Raw genomic sequence first — 19,545 nt, 5'->3', positions numbered from 1 at the left:
TCTTTCTTTGTGGGGTGTTACAGGTCTCCAATGCTACAGTGCTTACGAAGGGCTAGTGCCTGGCTGGCTCATAGTGCTTAATAAGTGGGTACAGTTAATATGGGAGACCCTGGCCCACCCTGTGGGTTCCTAGGAGCCTGTCTTGGTCTTTCTGATCCAGCTGGAAGCAAGATGAAGCAAACAGTATCTTCTTCTGGGCACAATAGAGCCCTGAGATCATGTCTGCCCAGCTAAGTTTGTAGATTGGCTACTCCTTTGTACTGGGGTTAGTGGGGTGTTCCAGGAAGGCAGCTTTGGAGAAGGATGGACTTGACTGTTAGCACGGCTTGGAAACCTGGCTCAGATCAGGAATGGTGGGAGCAGAGCCTGATGAGATTATGGTGGAAGCCTAGCATAGCTGGTGAGCTAGGGGCTGCCTGCTGTGTTCCCCAAAGCCGCCCAGCGCTCACGATGCCGGAGCATCTGCCTTTCGTGTCCTTTTGGACTGTGCCTGGTTCCGAGCTTCCCTCATGGAATCTGCAGAGGACAGAAAGCAGGAGTTTGGGTTTTTAGGAGCATATCTGTCTTTATCCTGTGGGGGTGGAGTATTTGCGAGGAGACACTTTGGAAGGGGTCATGTTAGGCAGGTTGCATTTGAGGATGCCTAAGGTCAGGCCCTGCCAGCTTAGCTGCATTTCCGGGAGTGGATTCTGCTGCGTGTTCTTCTCCTGCTGAATTTGCAGGCGGGGCGCTCTTCCCCCGGGGGTGTGGGGACTGGTGGTGATTCCAGGCCCTCAGTCTCTCCTCCTTAGTTTGAGTCCTTCCTTCTGGCTGAGAATCTGGACTTTGCTCGCTTGCTCACTGCGCCTAGCCAGGGATTCTGGCTGGTGTTCTGAGTGTCCCCACTTAGAAGAGCCAGGAGCAGGTGACAGTTGAGAGGCCTAGGCTGCGACAAGGCTGAGCTGCCACTTCTGTTTCTCAGGGAACTGTACGGGCTGCTCAGCCACCTTCTCAGTACTGAAGAAGAGGGTAAGTGTCTTTGAGGGTATGTTTGCTGGGGACAGTGTGCTTGTGATCATTGGATTGTGGGAGAGTTGAGGGGAGTCATCTGTGAAGTCTGACTCCTTGGGTGACATTGGGCCTGGTGTCTGTGTTTTGCTAAAGTGAGTGTGTGCTCCGCTTCCCTATGCCCACGCCTTCCCCTGCCTTCCCATGGGTGTTCCATCTGCTCTCATTCCTGCTGTACTCGGCAGCTGCCTAGTCCTGGTTTCCTTGGGTGGGATCAGCTGGTAAAAGGAGGGAGGTGCTGGGGGCTCTAGGTGCTTGGGGCTGGGGGACACATCTGACCTTGGCTCTTGTCTGCAGCGGAGCTGCAGTAACTGTGGAAATAGCTTCTGTTCTCGGTGCTGCTCCTTCAAGGTGCCCAAGTCCTCCATGGGGGCCACAGGTGAGTGGGGCAGGTAGTGGGGGCAAGGTGGTGGGAGGGTCTGGATGGATCCTCCCAGGGCATGCCCCATCATAGGGAAGGAGCGAGGGCATCAGTGAGAGGTCAAGGGAGCTTGGGATTGTGGTCCGAGGACGGCAGTGACGTTTCCTCCATCTGCTTCAACAAACCAAACCCGGAAACATTTGATACATGCAAAAGAACAGATACGATGTACCTGTGAATTACGAAGTATAAACAGTAAATGAATGCCTGTGACCATTTCACTAAAGTTAAAAAACAAGTGCATCAGCAATACCACCGAGGCTTCCCGGCGCCGCTCCTGCCTTCCCGGAGGAAACCACCATCCTGAATTTTAATCTTTTTCTCATTACCTTAGTAACACTTTGAACAAAATAAAAAAAATGATTTTTTTCATTTTATAAAAGCTGTACATACTCGTTGTAGATAAAACAAAAAATACAGATAAATAAGAGGAAGAAAAATATTTGTACTCTCTCCCAGAGAGGATGGCTGGGTGTGGACCCTGCCTGTTTGCCAGCATGTTTGTGGGATAAATGCACATGCGTGTTCTTGAAATATGTGATCGGATTTCACCTACTGTTTTGTGTTATAACATTAAATCAAATTTTTTCCACTTCTGATATGCAAGTAACACATGCTAATTAACTAGAAAATTTGGAAATTACAGAAGGAGGAAGAGAGGAACAATCCTGTAATCTCCCCACCCAAAGATAACTGCTGTTAAAACATTTTAGGAAATTTCCCCCTGGTATTTTGGTGCCAAAATTATGTGTCCTGCATAGTACACCTGGGAGAGGCCTGCTGTTGGTGTTGTCACTCCTAAAGTCTCTAGTTCCGGTGGAAAGAGGAGTCTCTGCAGGCAGACTAGTGAGCTGGTCAGGGAGGGGATAGGCTGGGTGGTGGGTGGTCTGTATCAGGATTTTGGGAGGGTGCTTCTAGTAGCTGGGGCATTCACCGAGTTCTTCCTTCTTTTCAGCCCCTGAAGCCCAGAGAGAGACTGTGTTTGTGTGCGCCTCATGTAACCAGACCTTGAGCAAGTGAGAAGAGAGGCCAGTGTCCAACCGGGCACCAGACCCTGGGGCCAGCAGTAGACCCCCCACTCTCCCCAGCCCTGGCCCCCTGTGGTGTGTGCTGGGCAAATGTGGCCTGAATGCTAGGTAGGCTTCCCCTTCCTTCCCTCACTGTCTCCAGCTGGGTTCTGGAGCTGTTCCCCACTCCTGCGGGTGGCCGACAATGGCTGCTGTCCAGCCCTGAGGGGAGAGGAGCCCCTGGAGGGCTTGAGATGTGGACCCTGCTCTGCCCTGGGCCAAGTGAGTGCACTCAGGGCTGCGCAGGAAGTATCCACTAGAGGGAAGCAGCGAGCTAGGCCTGATCAGCTGGGCTCTGATGATCAGGGCCACTTGGGAATTCTAGAAGACCTGAGGTTGGGAAGAGAGTTCTTCCCTTTCAGGGTGTTGGGCCAGGCCCCAACTCTTCTGCTTGAATGTTCCTTCATGTACCAGGATCATTTCCCCATCAGAGGGCGTGGCCAGGGCTAACAAGACCAAGAGTGCTTCCAGAAACAGGGTTGGTGTTCCCAAGTTCCCCCAGAGGAGAATGTGTATAGAAGGGCTGGCCGAGTCCTTCAGTGTTAAGTGGAGCAAAGCATGGAGAAACCCCAACAGCTCAAAGGGCCTGAGCCTGCCACCTTGCAGAGACCTCGACTTGCAGATCTCAGCCTGAGTAAGGCCCTGGCGTCCCCAGCTCCTCTGGAGCAGCTGCAGGGTACTCGGATCACTCTTGCTCTGCCTGCACAGAATCTAGGCAGCCCGTCCCTGGCCCAGCATTCCGTCTCCCTTCGCCTGCCCCTCATCCATGGAGCATGAGGCCAGGTGAGCAGAGCAGAGATCCTGAAGCCCTGGACCCTTGGGGCCTTGGAAGTGTCGGGTCTCGATGGGCTGGGCCTTGGATTCCAGGGCTGTTTCCCTTATCCCAAGTGGCCTTAAGGGATAAGGCCACTTGGAATCCCCATCCACTCTCCAACAATTTCATGTTCACTTCTGGACTCTTAGGGGCTCTCAGTGTCTTTCCTGAAGCCGTGAGCTGGCTCAGGCACCCCTCTCTGCCCTGGAGCTGCCCGGCTTTTTTGAAGTATTTATTTATTTATTGCATGGTTCCTGGGAACACATAGCACAAAGAATGGGATGAAAAGGAAGGGGGGCCTCTCCCACTGAGGGCCTGGGGTCATGGGCTGCCTGGCGCCCAGAACCAGAAGTAGTTGAGATGTTTCTATACCCAAGGAGTAGGGACCAGAGGAGGCAGGTTGGGGAGACAAGGAACCCATGCCAGGCCAGCTTTCTCACCAGGCCAAGCCGTTTAGCTTGGGCTTGGCAGCCAGGGACTTAACCCAGGCCCATGGAGGTGCCAGTCCCTGGGGAACCAGGTGGGCCGTGGTGTATCCCCTTTGTCCTGTTACGAGATGAGAGTTAAGTATCCTGTGCTTTATTTACACTGGAGAGGAACTAAAATGATCTTTGTGTATATGGAGGATTGTCAATAAAAAGGCCTCAAGCTGCTTATGTTTTTGTCCTGTCCTCGTGCTGACGTTCTCCCAGAGCCTGGAGGACCGGGTCTCTCTGGCACTGCCCAGTTTGCAGGCCTGGGCTCTGTGCCTGTGCGACCCGACACAGGCTGAGGGGCAGGCCTCTGGGGCACCCTCAAGGGAAGGGGCGTGGGAGCCACAGCCTGGTCTGGCATGAGCTGGGGCACGGGAGGAGGAAAGCTGTGCCTTGCACGCAGGAGAGGCTCACCACATGCTTGTGGGATTGACTGGAGGCCCTGTCTTGTGACCAAATTGTGAGGGCCCAGGGCTGGGGGTTGGGGTGAGACCACAACTTGGTAACCACTAAACAATGCAGGCTTTAGAATGGAAAGATTTTAACTAATCCCTCTGAGAAAGCCAAGAAGGGTCAGCTCTGGGGGAGATTGCGAGGCAGCAGGAAAGGATTGGCCACGAGGTGGCAAGTGCAAGCCTGGCCCTTGGCACTGGGTGGGTGGGGCAGTTGCTGGGTGCCAGGTGCGGTGGGAAGTACTCTGGGCATGTCATTGATTGCTCGCCATGACTATGTGAGGCAGGCGCTGTTCTCCCCAAAGTAGGAGCAGAGAGTCCCAGCGCAGTAGGGGTGGTGCCTACTGTGGGCCAGCTCCACGCTCGGCCCACGTTTCCCTCTGGTAAGTCGGCCCCCGTGTCCCCATGCTGCTGTCCTCACCTGTGCGGTGGGCGTGATGGTGACACCCCCATGTGGCGCTGCCGTGGGGATGAAGGGTCCAGGTGAGGCCAGAGCAGGGTGCCTGGCGCAGTCAGCACTAGCCACATGCGAGCTCATTACTGTCATTCTGACAGCCTCTGGGGGGGACAACAAACAGCTCCGCCCTGGGTGGCTTAGAACAGTGGTTTGTTTTTTTAAACCAGAGAATAATTTTAGGTTATTATTCAGAGAGGAATATCAGGGGGAGGCATGAGTGTAGTCTGAAAGAGCCGAGTCAGTATCATTTTATTTTTGGAAGATGAAAACAATGCCTAATGTTGGTGAAATCATGACTGTAACAGGCGTAACTGGCAGCCCGGGCCTGGGGGGCGTGGGCTACAGAGCCGAGAGAACAGTGGTTTCCATCCTCAAGGGTCAGCCTCAGAGCAGGGGAAGCCAGGGGCCGCCTCCTTGTCCCCTGGAGGTACATGTGAGAGCAGGCAGGGGACGGCAACTTTCAAGTGCAGGTGCCACTGGGAAGTGAAGCCCTGGAGGCGTTGGCAGGAGGGGTGCGCTCTGCAGCTGGCTGGGGCAGCGGCTGGAGAGGACCAGCTCATGGATGGCCTGGTAGACACACTGTGCGTTGTGGAATTGGACGCCTGGGTTAGAAGACACCTCTAGTCTGTTCTCTGGCAGCCAGGGGGAAGGGATGGGGAGCCAGGCTCTGCTGCAGCCCTGGCACCTGCTGGGGCCAACCTGGGACTCAAGTCCCCATAGCTTGGCTTGGGATTGGGATTCTGCCCATCCTTTTGGTGGTTTATTCACGTTTTTGCACAGCCTGCAGGGAGCCCTGGCTGACCTTGAACTGGCAGTCTTCAGGATTTGTGGCCCTTGGGGCTGAAGCCACAAGAAGCTGTGTCTTTATCCCCTTGTTTCCATGGAACCTTCAAGGCACCACCTAGGGAGGCCCTGGCCCCAGCATGTATCCTACAAGTGGTGGCCCTCAGGATAATAATACTTGTTCATGGAGCAGGCAGCATGCTGAGTGCATTATCTCATTTAAATCCCTTGACAGTCCCCCAAACTAGGTTCTGTTGTAACTCTGTTTAACAGATCAGTAAAAAGAGGCATAGAGAGGTTAAGTTACCTGCCCAAGGTCACAGAACTAGTAAGCTGTGGGGCGGGTTGTAAATTGTGCCATAAGCACTTGTAAAGGCCTCACAAGAGAGCCTTTGGATGAATGTGGCAGTCCTGGTAGTCACCTTCCCCTCTGTTCTTCCTGGCCCCCGCTAGATCCAGGAGCTAGCCACTGAGCCACCAGGAGGAGCCTGCCCGCTAAGTACACCCCCACCCCCCAGCCCTAGTGGAGTGGGCTCAGCCTCAGGAGAACAGAGGCAGCCTTGTGGCAGGAGCCCCCCTAGCTCCCAGCAACCCCACCTCCAGCCTTGGCTTGGTGTATTTCAACACCCAGAGCAGCACATTCCATTCTCTGGCACAGCTGGGGGCTGGGGATTCTGGATTCCCCTGGCTGCCTGCTTTTTCCCTGGCCCCAGCAGAGCCTGCTGTCCGGGCTGGGACACTGAGTCCCAGCCACACACATTCCAGCAGCAGCCACCCCCCATGTTAGATTTCCTAAGGAGTGAACTTTAGCCAGGATTACAGCCGACTAAACAGTTGTGGGATGTGAGCTTCCTTTGTGGGGACCTAAGAGGCTGGATGCTGGCAGGGCTAAGAGGGGAGGAGGGGGTTGGGGGTGGGTTGTCTCTGGGAATCAGGAGAAAAGCCACTGGCTCCTCTGCCTCTGTCTGGGCCCTTGGAGTGGGATGGAGAAGGGCTCCCAGAAATCTTACTGGGAGGCAGGTTAGCAGAAGCACAGCTACCTGCACTCCCAACCCTAGCTTGTCCTCAGCTTCACTGCTGCAGACAGCAGTGTAGTGGTTAAGAGCATGAGGTCAAATCCTAGCACCACCTTTTGTAAGCTATGTGACCTCCAACAAGTTCCTTAACCTCTCTGAGCTTCAGCCGTCATTATTGAAATGCCAGTACTTCAAAGTGCAGTTGAGAGGCTTAAATTAGAATGTGAAAGTGTTTTGCGTAGTGCCTGCCATCTATGGTGGCCTTGATAATATTTATTGACTACTCGTATTACAGTAATACTAGTAATCTCCCCAGTATTGGCTTACATACCACCTGGGTATGTTTTTCTGAAGCAAAACCCCAAATGTAGGTTCTATCCACTTCTGAAAGTAAAAATTCTGTCTTTTAGCTGAGATGTTCCTGTCTTTTTCCTGCCTTCCCATCAGCAGTATTTTTTAGTTGATTAATGAATCAATTAGGAATTTTACTGAATACCTACTATGTGCAGGCACTGCTAGGTCATGGCTTTTGGCTCATAAAAATACTAATTACCATTTAATTGAACATCTTCTAAATGCTGTGCATTCTACTTTCCATGCATTTTCCATTCAACACTCAGTAACCCTGTGAAATAGATGTTATTCCGTTTTACAGTGTTCCCAGTGCCACAAAATCACTAAGTCACAGGATTAGGACCCAGAACTGGGCTGTCCTGGGCTATGCTGCCTCTTTTCACCCTGACTCTGAGTGTCCAAGTCCTTCCTGTTTTTTTTTTTTTTTAATTTTTTTTTTATTTTGGCATATTATGGGGGTACAGATTTTAAGGTTTCAATAAATGCCCATTTCCCCCCCTCCCCCTTCCTGTTTTTTATTACAATTCTGATTATGTACCTAGCTGAAAAACTTGACTTTTGCTCTCTTGCAGCTAGGGGTGTCCATGTGACTTAGCTCTGGCCATTGAGCTTGAAGTGGAAATCTACCAGGTGGGACTGGTGGGAAATGATTGTTTTCCTGATCAGAAGGGCCAGAGGCAGATGACATGCTGTTTTTGCTGTGTGCCCATCCCCACATCATTGCCTGGAACGTGGCTGAGAAGTTGGGAGGAGGCATCATCTTAGAACCCTGAGAACAAAAGCCACCCCTGGCCTAGAAGTAAGACAGGAGTCTGGGACACAGACCTGCCCTGTCCACCTCCCTGTTCCTTGGGTTTCTTTTTTTTTTTTTTTTTTTGGCGACAGAGTCTCTCTTTGTTGCCCAGGCTAGAGTGAGTGCCATAGCATCAGCCTAGCTCACAGCAACCTCATACTCCTGAGCTCAAGCAATCCTGCTGCCTCAGCCTCCCAAGTAGCTGGGACTACAGGCATGTACCACCATGCCCGGCTAGTTTTTTTCTATATATATTAGTTGGCCAGTTAATTTCTTTCTATTTATAGTAGAGACAGGGTCTTGCTCTTGCTCAGGCTGGTTTCGAACTCCTGACCTCGAGCAATCCGCCAGCCTCGGCCTCCCAGAGTGCTAGGATTACAGGCGTGAGCCACCGCGCCTGGCCTGTTCCTTGGGTTTCTATTCCACATGGTCAGAGGCGAGTGTTCACTGATCCACCGAGCCCAGGTGCTGTCTGGGCAGCATAGCTGCCCGTCTCGAGGCCTGGGAGGGAGGCAGCCTCTCTTGATGGGGGGAGTGCAGAGTGGCACTCAGGCCTTACAGGGCCTCCCCGGTCTCGGTAGGATTCCTTTTGGTCCCAGAAGTGAGACTCTTGGGGGGTCTGACAGCAGATGTTGGAGACAGAGCAGATGTATAGCGCTGTCCTGACTCCTTCGTTGGCGGTGGGTGAGGAGTGCCTTACTGGGCTTCCCAGGGTGGGCCAAGGGAGGCCTCTCCTCCCCCACCCCTCTGCTGCCAGCACCTGACAGAGGTCAGCATTGTACTTGAGCTGGAGGCAGCCCAGTCCTGTGTGTTCCGTGGAAAAATAATCCCTGGTCCTGGTCGACCATGGAAGTGTCCGTAAATATTTGGTCAGGGTAGGAGGCTGGGAGACAAGGGGCAGATTCAGGGAGCCAAGTGAAGCTGGGCAGGGTTGGGGCACAGGGGGGTGGCGGGGCTTCCACAGAGGCGGGGAGGAACAAGTAGGCCTCTGCTGCTCCTGACCTGCGGCCAGGCCACCTGACTGCCTGGGGATGATTTATGGGCCCGGTCAGACCACCTGCTAGCCAGGCCTCAGGGGAGCCTGCTCACACGGGCCTCACAACAGAAGTCAGGCCTCCGGCCCTCTGGACGTGTGCCTTGCTCATTTCTGTGAGGTGACGTGCTCTCTGAGAGCTGCGGGAGCTGAGGAGAGCCTGGCTACTTTGTCTCAGAGCAGCAGCAAGGCTTGACTGGACTTGGCATCCCGGCTCCACCCCTGCTGGTGAGGAGAACCCCTCAGGGGTGCCCCTGCCTGCTGTCCTGGGGGACTCTCTCCTGGCACCACCCTGCTAGATGCCAGTCAGAGTAGGAGTGGCCTCTGGCCTTCAAAGCCTTCTCCCCTCCCCGAGCCATCCACACAAGGAGCAGCTCTGGGCCCCTCAGGCTCTCCCTGCCTCAATCATTAGCTTATCTAGATAGTGGTTCTCAACCCGCACCTCACCCCAGGAGCATCAGAAATACTGATTCCTGGGTGCCCAACAGATTGTGATTTAATTGCTTTATGGTGGGGCCCAGTATTTTGTAAAAGCCCCTAGATGATTCTAATGTTTATGCGTTAAAGTGCAGATTCTGATGCAGCAGGTCTGGGGTGGGGCCTGGGAGTTTGCATGTCTTTCTTTTTCCTTTTTTGTTTAGAGACGGGGTCTTGCTATGGGGCTCAGGCTGGACTGAACTCTTAGGCTCAAGTGATCCTCCCAGCTCTGCCTCCTGGGCACATGTCACTGTGCCCAGCAAGCTTCTGAGTTTCTAACCACCTCCTAGGTGATACTGACCATGCTAGTCCAGGGACAGGTCAGGACCAGGTGGGGGATTTTGAAAGCCAGAGGGAGGAGCGACACATCTTAGGCTGCAGGCTTTTCAGGCATGGTTCCCTGTGGCCCAGCCTTCTTGGACTCCTCAGACTAGGTGTTGCCCTCGTAGGAGAGACGCTGCAGGACTGTGGGAGTCTTCTGACCAGAGAAGGCTGGGAACTTGGCACCTCTGTCCCTCCTCAGGGACAAAAGGACAGCCATCTCTATCCCTCGCTTACTGGTCAGGATGAGAGGGTGACTCTTGCCATGTGCTCTTGGGGATTCTACAAAAAGAGGCATTGGTTTTCTTAGGCATTCCAAGTGGATCTATGTGTGGACAGGCCGTGGGTTAAGATAAGTGCTTCTTTCTAAAGGTCTATTCTAGGCCAGGCACAATGGCTCATGCCTGTAGTCCCAGCACTTTGGGAGGTGGAGGCGGGAGAATTGCTTGAGCCCAGGAGTTGGAAGTCGCAGTGAGCTGTGATCGTGTCACTGCACTCCAGCATGGGTGACAAACTGAGACCCTGTCTAAAAAAAAATTAGAGGCCGGGCGCTGTGGCTCACGCCTGTAATCCTAGCTCTTGGGAGGCCGAGGCGGGCGGATTGCTCAAGGTCAGGAGTTCAAAACCAGCCTGAGCAAGAGCGAGACCCCGTCTCTACTATAAATAGAAAGAAATTAATTGGCCAACTGATATATATATAAAAAAATTAGCCAGGCATGGTGGCGCATGCCTGTAGTCCCAGCTACTCGGGAGGCTGAGGCAGAAGGATCACTCAAGCCCAGGAGTTTGAGGTTGCTGTGAGCTAGGCTGACGCCACGGCACTCACTCTAGCCTGGACAACAAAGTGAGACTCTGTCTCAAAAAAAAAAAAAAAAAATTAGAAAGTCCGTTCTAAACCTCCTTCTCCCCCCACCTCTTGGGAACCAGCAGACAAAGAAATCACCTCGTCCAAACCAACTATTGTTTTCTTTGATTTAATTATAAACTTAAAAACAAAACAACAAAAAAAGGAAACCAAACCCTATGTGTATCAGTTTGTCTAGTACCTATGGCCTCACAGCAGTAGCAATAACTTACTCATGATCGAGGTAAGAGGGAGATTCGGGGGCTGTGGGGTGAACCCGAAGCAATCCCTGGGGAGGGTCTGCACTGGGGGCTGGTCTTGCTCTCCAGGCCTGTGGGAGTGCTAGGCCTTGGGGTAGGGACCAGGGAAACGGGCAGGTCTGGGAAAGCAGCGGTGTGGCTGGAAGCATTGAGACCCCAGCTTCTTTGGGGGCTACGGTGAGGATGCATAAAGGGGCAGTGAGGGAGGAGAAGTTTGCTCCAAGTAGCTCAGCCTAATGTGGACACTTCCCTCTCCAAGGTGGCCACACTACCAACAGAGGGCATCTGATACCATGTCCCCTCTGGAACCACGTCCTAAGGCTGATGGAGCCCCTCCACCCTTCCTCCACTCTGCCTGTTTTCTGAGACCGTGGGCTTTCCTCCCAAATGAGAAAGCCCCTTTCCTAAGAGACGAAGCCTAAGATCCCAGGGATCCCAGGATCCCTTGGTCAAGGAGGACAGATAGCCCCAGGCTCTGTGCCCATCCCAGTAACAACTGCATGAAACCACCCTCTGGCAGGGGCTGGGTCAGCCTGGGGGTGGGGCGAGGCCAGAGGGCGAGCACAGCTGGCTGGCAGGGCTCCTTCAGTGGGGCTCCGAGGCCCCGTAGAAGAAGGGGTAGTAGAGGGAGCAGGGGTAGGAGAACATGAATTTGACCGCGAACTTCATCTCCTTATTCTTCTTGTCCCAGCGGTAGACGGCCATGAGCAGCAGCTGTCCGTCCACCTTGCGGCCCATGACCAGGAAGCTGCCCGCCAGGCTGTCCAGCTGCGGGCAGGGGCAGCCCGCGCCGCTCTTCATGTGGAGCACCAGCCTCTTGGTGTCCTTGCGCTTCAGGGGGCCTGGCTTGAGTAGCTTCTTCTTTTTCTGGGCTCCAATCAACTTGCGGTCCCCATTCTCTATCTTGATCTCCTTGATGCGCATTTTGACCACTGTGGGAAGGAGGGACAGAGGCAGCCTGAGAATGGTCAGGTCTGCGCAGGACGCTGATGGCCCCGGAGTGGGCGCTGTTGTGTTCTGCGCCTTCAGAACACATCAGGGGCTGTGTTGGGGGGCTGGGAGTGGAGCTCACACGTGCACATTTTAATGTTTATGAGGTGTCTATCATGTGCTGGACTTTCACAGATACTATCGAGTTTCATCCTCAGGGTATAGGAGGGGGACATGAGGTGTGGCGAGCTTGTGACTTGCCCGAATTGAGAGCCTGGATTGAACCGAGGTCTTGCCAACTCTAGAGGCCAAGCCCTGCCACAACACCCAGTGCAGTGTGGGGAGCCCCTGATGGGGAGGGGCGCAGGGGCTGGGCCCCCCAGGGAGGGGGTGGGGCTGATCACTGGAGGGGTCCCTGTGATGGAGGGAGGCTGCACTTCCTGGTCTCTGGGGATGATTACCAGAGGGATTTCGGGCTGTGTGAGTGTGGTGTGTGTGTGGTGCGAGTGTGGTTGGAGCGGTGATGGGTCACACGTGTTTAACAGCCGGCTCCGAGGAGGGGGAGCCCTGCTCTGTAGCATTTGGTGACATGGTTGGGGTAAATCCTCTACCATGACATCCCTGGGCGTGGAGTTGGGAAGAGACACACAAATCCGCTCTTGAGGTGTGAGCACACCACCGTACAGTGATTGTGTGTGTGTGGCGTGTTTCCGTGTCTGACGGTGTGTCTGTGGCATGCGTAGGCACGTGAGTGTGGGGAGTGGCTGGGGAGGTGCGTGAAGGCCGGGTCCGTGGCCAGGGAGTCATGGTCCGGGTCACTCTGCAGTGGCCGCAGAGAGCCCAGTACAGTTGGGGATAGGGAGTCCTGGGCTTGGGGGTGGGGTGGGGAGTCCCTTGGGCTAGTCTCTCCTTTCTGCAGGCCTCTGGACCCCCATCTCTGTGAGCTGCCAGGGAAAAGCCAGAGAGGAACTTGCCCGCTCTAGGAAGGACATTGTCATAAAATCTCCTTTCTTCTCTCTTGTCTTATTCTCCACTCCCCTCTCTTTCTCTCTCTGATACACACATGTGCCCCTTGCAATGGCAATATTCTCTTTCCAAACAGGTTGCCAACATAAAGACTCCTCTGAAGGAAGGACTTCATTATTATCTTTTTTATAGACAGGGAGGCTAAGACACGGAACAGGGAACTGACTCGGCAAAGATCACAGGCTGGACTCTGTGGTCCGTGTATGAGCCAGGTCCTGACTACACTTGGCTGGGTTGTCCCAGCAATGGGAGGCTCTGGGATGAAGCTGTGGGGACAGGTGACCATGGCTCCCCTGGCAGAGGTGCCCAGGGACAAGGGACTTCCCCTGGAGCCCATCTCTCCCCCTACAGCCCCATCCATGTCTGGGCTGAGCCTGCATCCCCCAAAGAGACAGCCACAGAGGCCCCCTGAGGACAGCACCAAGGGGGCAGCCCTGGCCAGGGGTGGTGTCCGAGCCCGTGGACCATAGCATTGAGGGCTTGTGAGGCTCCTGAGATGATGTGGAGAAAGTGGTGTGTTTCCCTGGGGAGAGGGTTTATGGTCACCATCAGATTCTAAAAGGGGTCCATGGTGCAGAAACTGTCGGGACTTGCTGTGCTGGATGTGGGCGTATATGGTCATGTGTGTACCAAGGAGGAGGGGCTCGGGCTGGCACCGGGGAGTGGTCGTGTGGGCCCCACACTCACCAAAGTCGCTGGAGCACATCTGCTCCATGAGGCCATCGGCACTGTGCTCCATCTCACACTGGGCGCAGATCTTGGTCACTGAAAAGAGAAGGTGGGGTTGGGTTGGGGGATGGTTGTTGAGGGGACTGGAGTCCAAAGAGTCACTTAGCAGTGCAGGTTCCCCCACTGACCAGCCACCTGCCCCGCCAAGTCTCCACTTCCTCATCAGGAAACGGGATGAGGGCAATATACCACCCTCTGCTCGCCAAGTGATTGACAACCATGAGACAAGATTGTGCAGAGACTAAATTGCCAGGTAGGCACACTTACTGCCTCACGACCCTGGCAGCTACAACCATGATGTGCATTGTCTTCTAGATTTTACAGAATCCCCAGCCTATGAAGTAGGTATTATTATTATTCCTATTTTAGAGAAAAGGAAACTGAGGCCCGGTGTGGTTACCCAAGTCAGGACTCAGGATTTGTGACTCCCAGTCTAGTGCCAGGGTGGGTGTTTGCAGGGTCTCTCCAAGAACACAGAGGCTGACAGGTCCAGGCAGCTGCGTAAATGAGTGGAGATGGCAGGGCTGGGCCTGCGCTAAAATGAGGACCACTCCCCTCGACCAGGGCAGCTTAGCACTGCCAGAACTTCGACTTTTTTAGGGAAGCCAAAACTCTCAATTTTTATATGCAATTTTCAATTTCAATTTGCAATTTATATTCTGAATTTTATTTAGTGGCCCCACAAACACTTCTTCAGGCTACCACTGAGTGCCTGATCTCTGCACAGCTTCACCTATGTCTCTGCCTCCAGATGGGCACCCAGCGCTGGGGAAAGGGTAGCTCGACGAGGGTGGGGGAGTGTGGAGGGCAGGGCTGAGGCGCAGAGCCTGGGATTTCCATGCTTCTGGGCTCCAGAAACAGCGGAGGAGGAACCTGCAGGGATCCCTGCTGGAGCTGGCTCTCCCCCTGCTTCCCTGTCCAGTGTGCGACACCCAGGACAGGGAGCTTCCCTTCCTTCAGCACTGCCCGGGCACAGGACCCCCACCCACAGTGCCTCTTGCGAGGGGGAGTAGGCTGGGCACACTGTGCAAGTTAGGTTACCCTGGAGGTGGGGGCTGGGGCATTGTGGGGTCCACTTGGTTTTGGGGGAGTGGGGAGGACAGGAATAGAGAGTGTGGTGCCATCCCTTTGGGAAGCTTCAGTGTTGGGGGGCTCCCAAGATGCTGTGTTAACCACCCAGGGAAGGCTTTTCTGTTCAGTGCACTGTCTGTCCTGTCCTGACAGTGGCTCTGGGTGCCCAGGCCCCCTGGAAGGAGCCCAGCAGATGGGAGGGGGCAGGGGTGGTGGAGCCAACCTGGGAAGGGCAGTGTGGACCAGCACAGGGACGGGGAGGCTGAGACCAGGGAGAAATCGGGGGTAATGGGCCTGGGAGTGTGGGTGGGAGGAGGGACTTAGTATCTCATAGGTTTCATGAGCCTGGGATCACTTCCTATTTTATGGACGGGGGAACTGAGGCTCAGAGAAGTTAAGCAACCTGCCTAAGGCCCAAGAACCTGCCTTCTGGAGCGGAGCCTGACTAATTTGCTCGCTCTTTCTCACCAAGCCTCACCCAACAGACTCGCAGTAGAGGGCACTGGGGAAGAGGGTGGCGAAGTTAGGGTTCCAGGTGCAGAAAATGGGGGGAGACCATAGCCCAGGAACACTCTTAGCCCTCAGTTCTTTGTCACATCCCTCCTGCCCCCCCTTTCCAAGGTCCCAACATGGGGTAGGAGTGATGTTTGTCCTGGTGTCCTGAGGTCCAGGTGAAAGGCACTGTTTAGCGACCCCGAGCATTCTTGGGTTGAGGGGGAAGATAAGACATTCATCTGGACGCCCCAGGGATTCAGCCGCTTGGTGGGTGGGCGCTGTGAGGGGCGCCAGGGGTGTTCCGGAACGGAGAACCAGTGGGGAGGTCCAGAGCCGCAGGGAGGCACTGCTCTGGCGGTCCATGGGGAAGTGGAAGGCAGGAAGGCTGTGGAGACGATTCCTGGGGCGCAGCGAAGACGGTTATGTGTGTGTGTGTGTGTGTGTGTGTGTGTGTGTGTGTAGGGGCTGGCACCTCTCCAGGGGCTCGAAGAGCTGTGCTCAGGGGTTGGGGGAGCGGCATCCGTCTGGGACCCAGCTCTCGAGCACCCAGGGTCGTCGGGGCACGCGGGGGCGGCGGTGGCTGCGCTACCTGGAGGCGCGGTGGCGGGCAGGTGCCCGAACTGCACAGCGATGCAGAGGTCGTTGTCCAGGGGGAACTTGTGGCAGTGCAGCATCTCGGGCCAGGGGAAGCCGTAGGCCTCCATGAGCGGCGCGCAGCCGGCGCGCACGGCCTCGCACAGCGAGCGGCACGGGTAGATGGGCCGGTCGAGGCACACGGGCGCGAAGAGCGAGCAGAGGAAGACCTGCGTGTCTGAGTGGCAGCGCTTGGCTAGCAGCGGCAGCCAGCTGCTCGCCTGCTGCTTCACCTCGGCCAGGCTCTCGTGCTCCAGCAGGTTGGGCAGCCGCATGCGCTTGTAGCCCACCGTGTGGCAGAGCGGCAGGTCGGTGGGGATGTCGAGGCACTGCGGCGGCTTGGAGTAGGAGCGGCCGTGCAGCGGCTCGGCCTGCCAGCCGTAGTAGTCGTACTCCTCGCCGCGCGCCGGCGCCCCGTGCAGCACCCCCAGCAGCAGCGCCAGCGCGGCCGCCCGCGCGCCCCCCGCCGCCGCCCGCATGGCTGCGCTGTCCCCGGGCCGCCGCGCAGGCCCCGGGCGCTCCCCTGCAGCCGCCGCCGAGGTCGTCCAAGTGGGTGGCAGCCTTCACTCCGCCGCCGGCGCCCCGAGTGATCCTGGCGCCTCCCACCTCGGGGCTCCAGCCCCGGCCTCCCCGCGCCCCAGCCAATCTCGGCCGCCCGGCCCCCGCCCAAGGCGGGGAGGCAGGGTGGAGCCCCCCAGCCCCTCCCGCCCGTCCCCGCGTCCCGCCCAGCGCCGGACCGTGCGCCCCTCTTGGCAGCCGCGGCCTCGTCTTGCGCTTCTCCGCGCGGCGCCCTCGCCTCCCTTGGAATTTTCCTCGCCCCTCACCTTCTCCATCCTTGCCTCTTATCGCACTCCGCCACAGCCTCTCCTGTTCCTTTTCCCACTCACTCCACTTGCTTATCTCCCTCCTCGGCCTTTCCCCCTCCGCTCTGTTTTCTCTTCCTCACACCTCGGTTCCTCTTCTCCCCGCAGGAGGCTCCTGGCTGCGCACACCCTCCTGGCCCCCTGGTCCTCTGGGCAGGTCTCACTTCAGTCCCGAGGGCTCACGAGCTTGGTGCGGGCACCGTGCTGGCTGCTGGGGAGTGAAAGATGGGCATGACCCCGGACCCACCTCCGGCGACAGCGCGGTCTGGTGGGGAGAAGGTCGTTGGAGCTTCTATTGAGTGAGCTCTTATTAAGTGCCAGGGACGGGAAATCACGTCTTATCAACTACTGTTCCTAGTGATGGCTAATGCTTAGTGGGCGCTGATTGTGTGCCAAGTCTGTTCTAAGCACATTGCGTACATTACCTCACTTAATCTTCTCGATGGTGCTACAAGGAGGGTAGGTACTGTTATCACCCCCACTTTACAGATAAAGATACTGAGGCAAAGAGAGGTTAAGTAAGGGTTAGAGCCAGGATTTGACCCTGGATTCCAGACTTAAAGCCCAGAGTTAGGAGGTCTGGATTCCGAGTCTGTAGACCTAATGGCGTTGGGGTGGGCTCAGAGAGGTGAAGTGACCGGCCCTTGGTCACCCAGCTCATAGGTGAAAGGACCAGGATTCGAATCCAGCTGTTGGACTCCAAAGGCCAGAGCTTTCTGCTGTAGGATAAGTGTCAACCCAGGGTAGGAAATGCTGTGGGAGGAGAAGGAATTGACAGTGTCTCTGAGGAGGGCACCCAGGGCAGCATGGAGCGGAGGTGACTTTCAGGAGCCCCATGCTTGGTGTCTTTCTCTCTTGTCTGGGCCCCACCTTTCATTGGCTTTCCTGGGAGAAGAACTTGGACAAAAGGCTTGGGTGGGGGGGCTCCTTCCTGAGCGTCTAGCCTGACATCTGACCTCCCAGCCCTTGGTGGGGCGGGAGCCCTGGGGAGATGTCTTGTAGGAGGGCTGAGAGCTGGGGGCTGGCTCTGCTGGGAGGCAGGAGGGCTGGCGCACTTGCCCCTTCCACTCCTCCCTTTATCTCCCTGCCCCCGATATTTCCGGGGCTCCTGTCTTCCCCTAGGTCTGTCCTTGCAGTGGTAGTGAAGAGGGGTGAGGCACTACTCCTTAATATTCAATGAACATGCATGGAGCACCTACTGTGTACAAGGTGTGGGGGGAGTGTTGATGGGGACACAGAGGTGCAGAAGGCATGGCCTCATCTGATCTGGTTGTGAGAAACAGGCATGAGGCAGGCAGAGGAGGCAGAAGAAAATTCAGCAGATAGAGCCCCCGGGGTGGCGCAGGATGTGTTTGATGACCAGGATGACCTGGTTGGGTCTAGGTAGAGCAAACTGGGCCCTTCCCTTCCCCTCCTCTCTGTCCCAACCCCCAGCATGGAGAGGTTCTTCATGCAGATGACCACTCAGAAAGTGAAGGACTGGCCTCGGCAGGGCCAGGCTGTGAGGGACAAATAAGATGAATGGAAAGGAAGCCCCCTGCGCAGTGCCAGCATGCAGTGAGCACCTGGGAATGTTAGCCCCCCAAGGGATATGCGACTTGGGATAAAGATGTGGCGTGTGTTCTGAGAGCCCCCTGGGACACCTTGTCCCTGGCTCTGGTTTTGGGCTCTGGACAGCAGTTCTGCTGCCTGCACTCTGATTCTCCTGTAGGCTTTGCAGGCTTCTGCCCTCCAGGGGAGGTGTGGCCGTGGGCACTGGCAGGGGTTTTGGAACCCCCCAGGTGGTTGTGTAAGGTGCTGGCCCCTTGGGCAGCTGGCCGGCTGTGCTGTTCTTGGCGTCCCAGTGCCTGGCCTGGACAGAGCAGGCCTTTGTTCCCGCTGCTGCTTATGTAAGAACTGCACGTGGCCAGAAAGCCAATGAGTCTGTACCTGACAGCTCCCAGGGCTCCAAAGAGCAGGGGGGCCAGGCTGGAAGCCCCCAGGAAGAGGAGGGTGGACAGTTTTTACCTGGCAACTCTGTTTTGGGGAACTCTCAAGGCTCCCTGACATGGGACCCCGTGGTGACAGCAAGGAGGGAAGCTCTTCATAGGAACCAAACCCAGATGGGGGTTGTGCCTTGGGGCATTCGTCAGGGGCGCGGTCTCTCTCTGTGGTCTGCAGTCTGGACAGAGGCTTGCTCTGATGTGGTGCCCCTTCTCGATGAGGCTGGACCAGGCCTTGGCAGCTGGATGGAACACCTGGCATGCTGGGCGTCTGTCCATCTTGTGGCATCTGCAGTCTGTCCAGACCCTTCCTCCAGCTGATGGAGGGGACCATTTATTCAAAAGAATGTGTTTTCATGGTTTGTTCTATATAGATACCTCTTAGATCAAACTTGCCAGTTAGGTTATCAAATTCTACATTTTTCTACTTTTTTATTGTCTATTTCAGTGGTATTCCACATGTGGTCAGGGTTCCCCAGGGAGTCCCCAAGACCCTTTCAGTGGTATACCAGGTCAAAATTGCACATAATTCAAATGGCCATTCAAAGTACAAGATAGATTTTAAGGTAATACAGTAAGATACGCTTATTGACATGGCTTCAGATTCTATATTGCAGTGAACATTTAAGAAACTACTACATGCCTATTTTTGGAGTAGTATCAAAGAAGATATCCACAATTAACTGAGAAGGCCATTAAAATACTCCTCCCTTTCCCAGCTACATTTCTGTGTGAGGCCAAATTTTCTTCATCTACTTCCACCAAAACAACATATGACAACGGATTGGATGCAGAAGCAGATATGAGAATCCAGGTGTTTTCTATTAAGGCAGATATTAAAGAGATTTGCTAAATCATAAAACAGTGCCACTCTTCTCACTAAAATTGTTTTGGAAAATATAATTATTTTCATAAAAATTTATGTTAACATATAATGATTTATTGTTATTTTAAGTGAATTAATAAACTTAGAATTTTCTTCATATGTTGAATAGTGATATATACAAACCCATGTAAACAAAAGGTCTTTGGGGTTCTGCATTTTGAAGAGTACAAAGAGGTTCTGAGACCAAAATGTTTGAGAACTGCTAGCCTACTTCATCTGTTGCTTTCTGATAATAGGCAGACAAAATCTACTGTGCTGTGGGTTTGTGAATTTTTCCTTTTTTAAAAAAATCAGTTTTTGCTTTATATACTTTGATGC

The 19,545-nt window shown here is 54.8% G+C and overlaps 2 protein-coding genes across 10 annotated transcripts in view; one reads left to right on the top strand and one right to left on the bottom strand.

Annotated features, from left to right (window-relative positions):
* Nucleotides 1-19,545, top strand: part of ZFYVE27 (zinc finger FYVE-type containing 27) — a 53,854-nt gene that overhangs the window by 13,793 nt on the left and 20,516 nt on the right. For 8 of the 9 annotated variants that reach the window (XM_076009884.1, XM_076009885.1, XM_076009882.1 and 5 more), the window contains 3 exons: nt 962-1,008; nt 1,345-1,426; nt 2,424-4,005. In XM_076009884.1, the coding sequence (XP_075865999.1) occupies nt 962-1,008; nt 1,345-1,426; nt 2,424-2,488 (194 nt within the window). In that variant the 3' untranslated portion in view covers nt 2,489-4,005. Of the gene's footprint in view, nt 1-961; nt 1,009-1,344; nt 1,427-2,423; nt 4,006-19,545 lie in introns of those variants that run through there. The other variant, XM_076009881.1, reaches the window with a different exon arrangement.
* SFRP5 (secreted frizzled related protein 5) lies at nt 10,463-16,082 on the bottom strand. The gene is made up of 3 exons (XM_012767897.3): nt 15,453-16,082; nt 13,256-13,333; nt 10,463-11,544 (listed from the first exon to the last, which is right to left on the bottom strand). Exons 1-3 carry the CDS (start codon nt 15,973-15,975, stop codon nt 11,198-11,200), a joined length of 948 nt encoding a protein of 315 aa, XP_012623351.1. The 5' UTR covers nt 15,976-16,082; the 3' UTR covers nt 10,463-11,197.

The sequence above is a fragment of the Microcebus murinus genome, chromosome 14, assembly GCF_040939455.1.
Source record: "Microcebus murinus isolate Inina chromosome 14, M.murinus_Inina_mat1.0, whole genome shotgun sequence".
Lineage (NCBI taxonomy): Eukaryota > Metazoa > Chordata > Mammalia > Primates > Cheirogaleidae > Microcebus > Microcebus murinus.
This window is presented reverse-complemented; position numbering and strand designations above follow the sequence as displayed.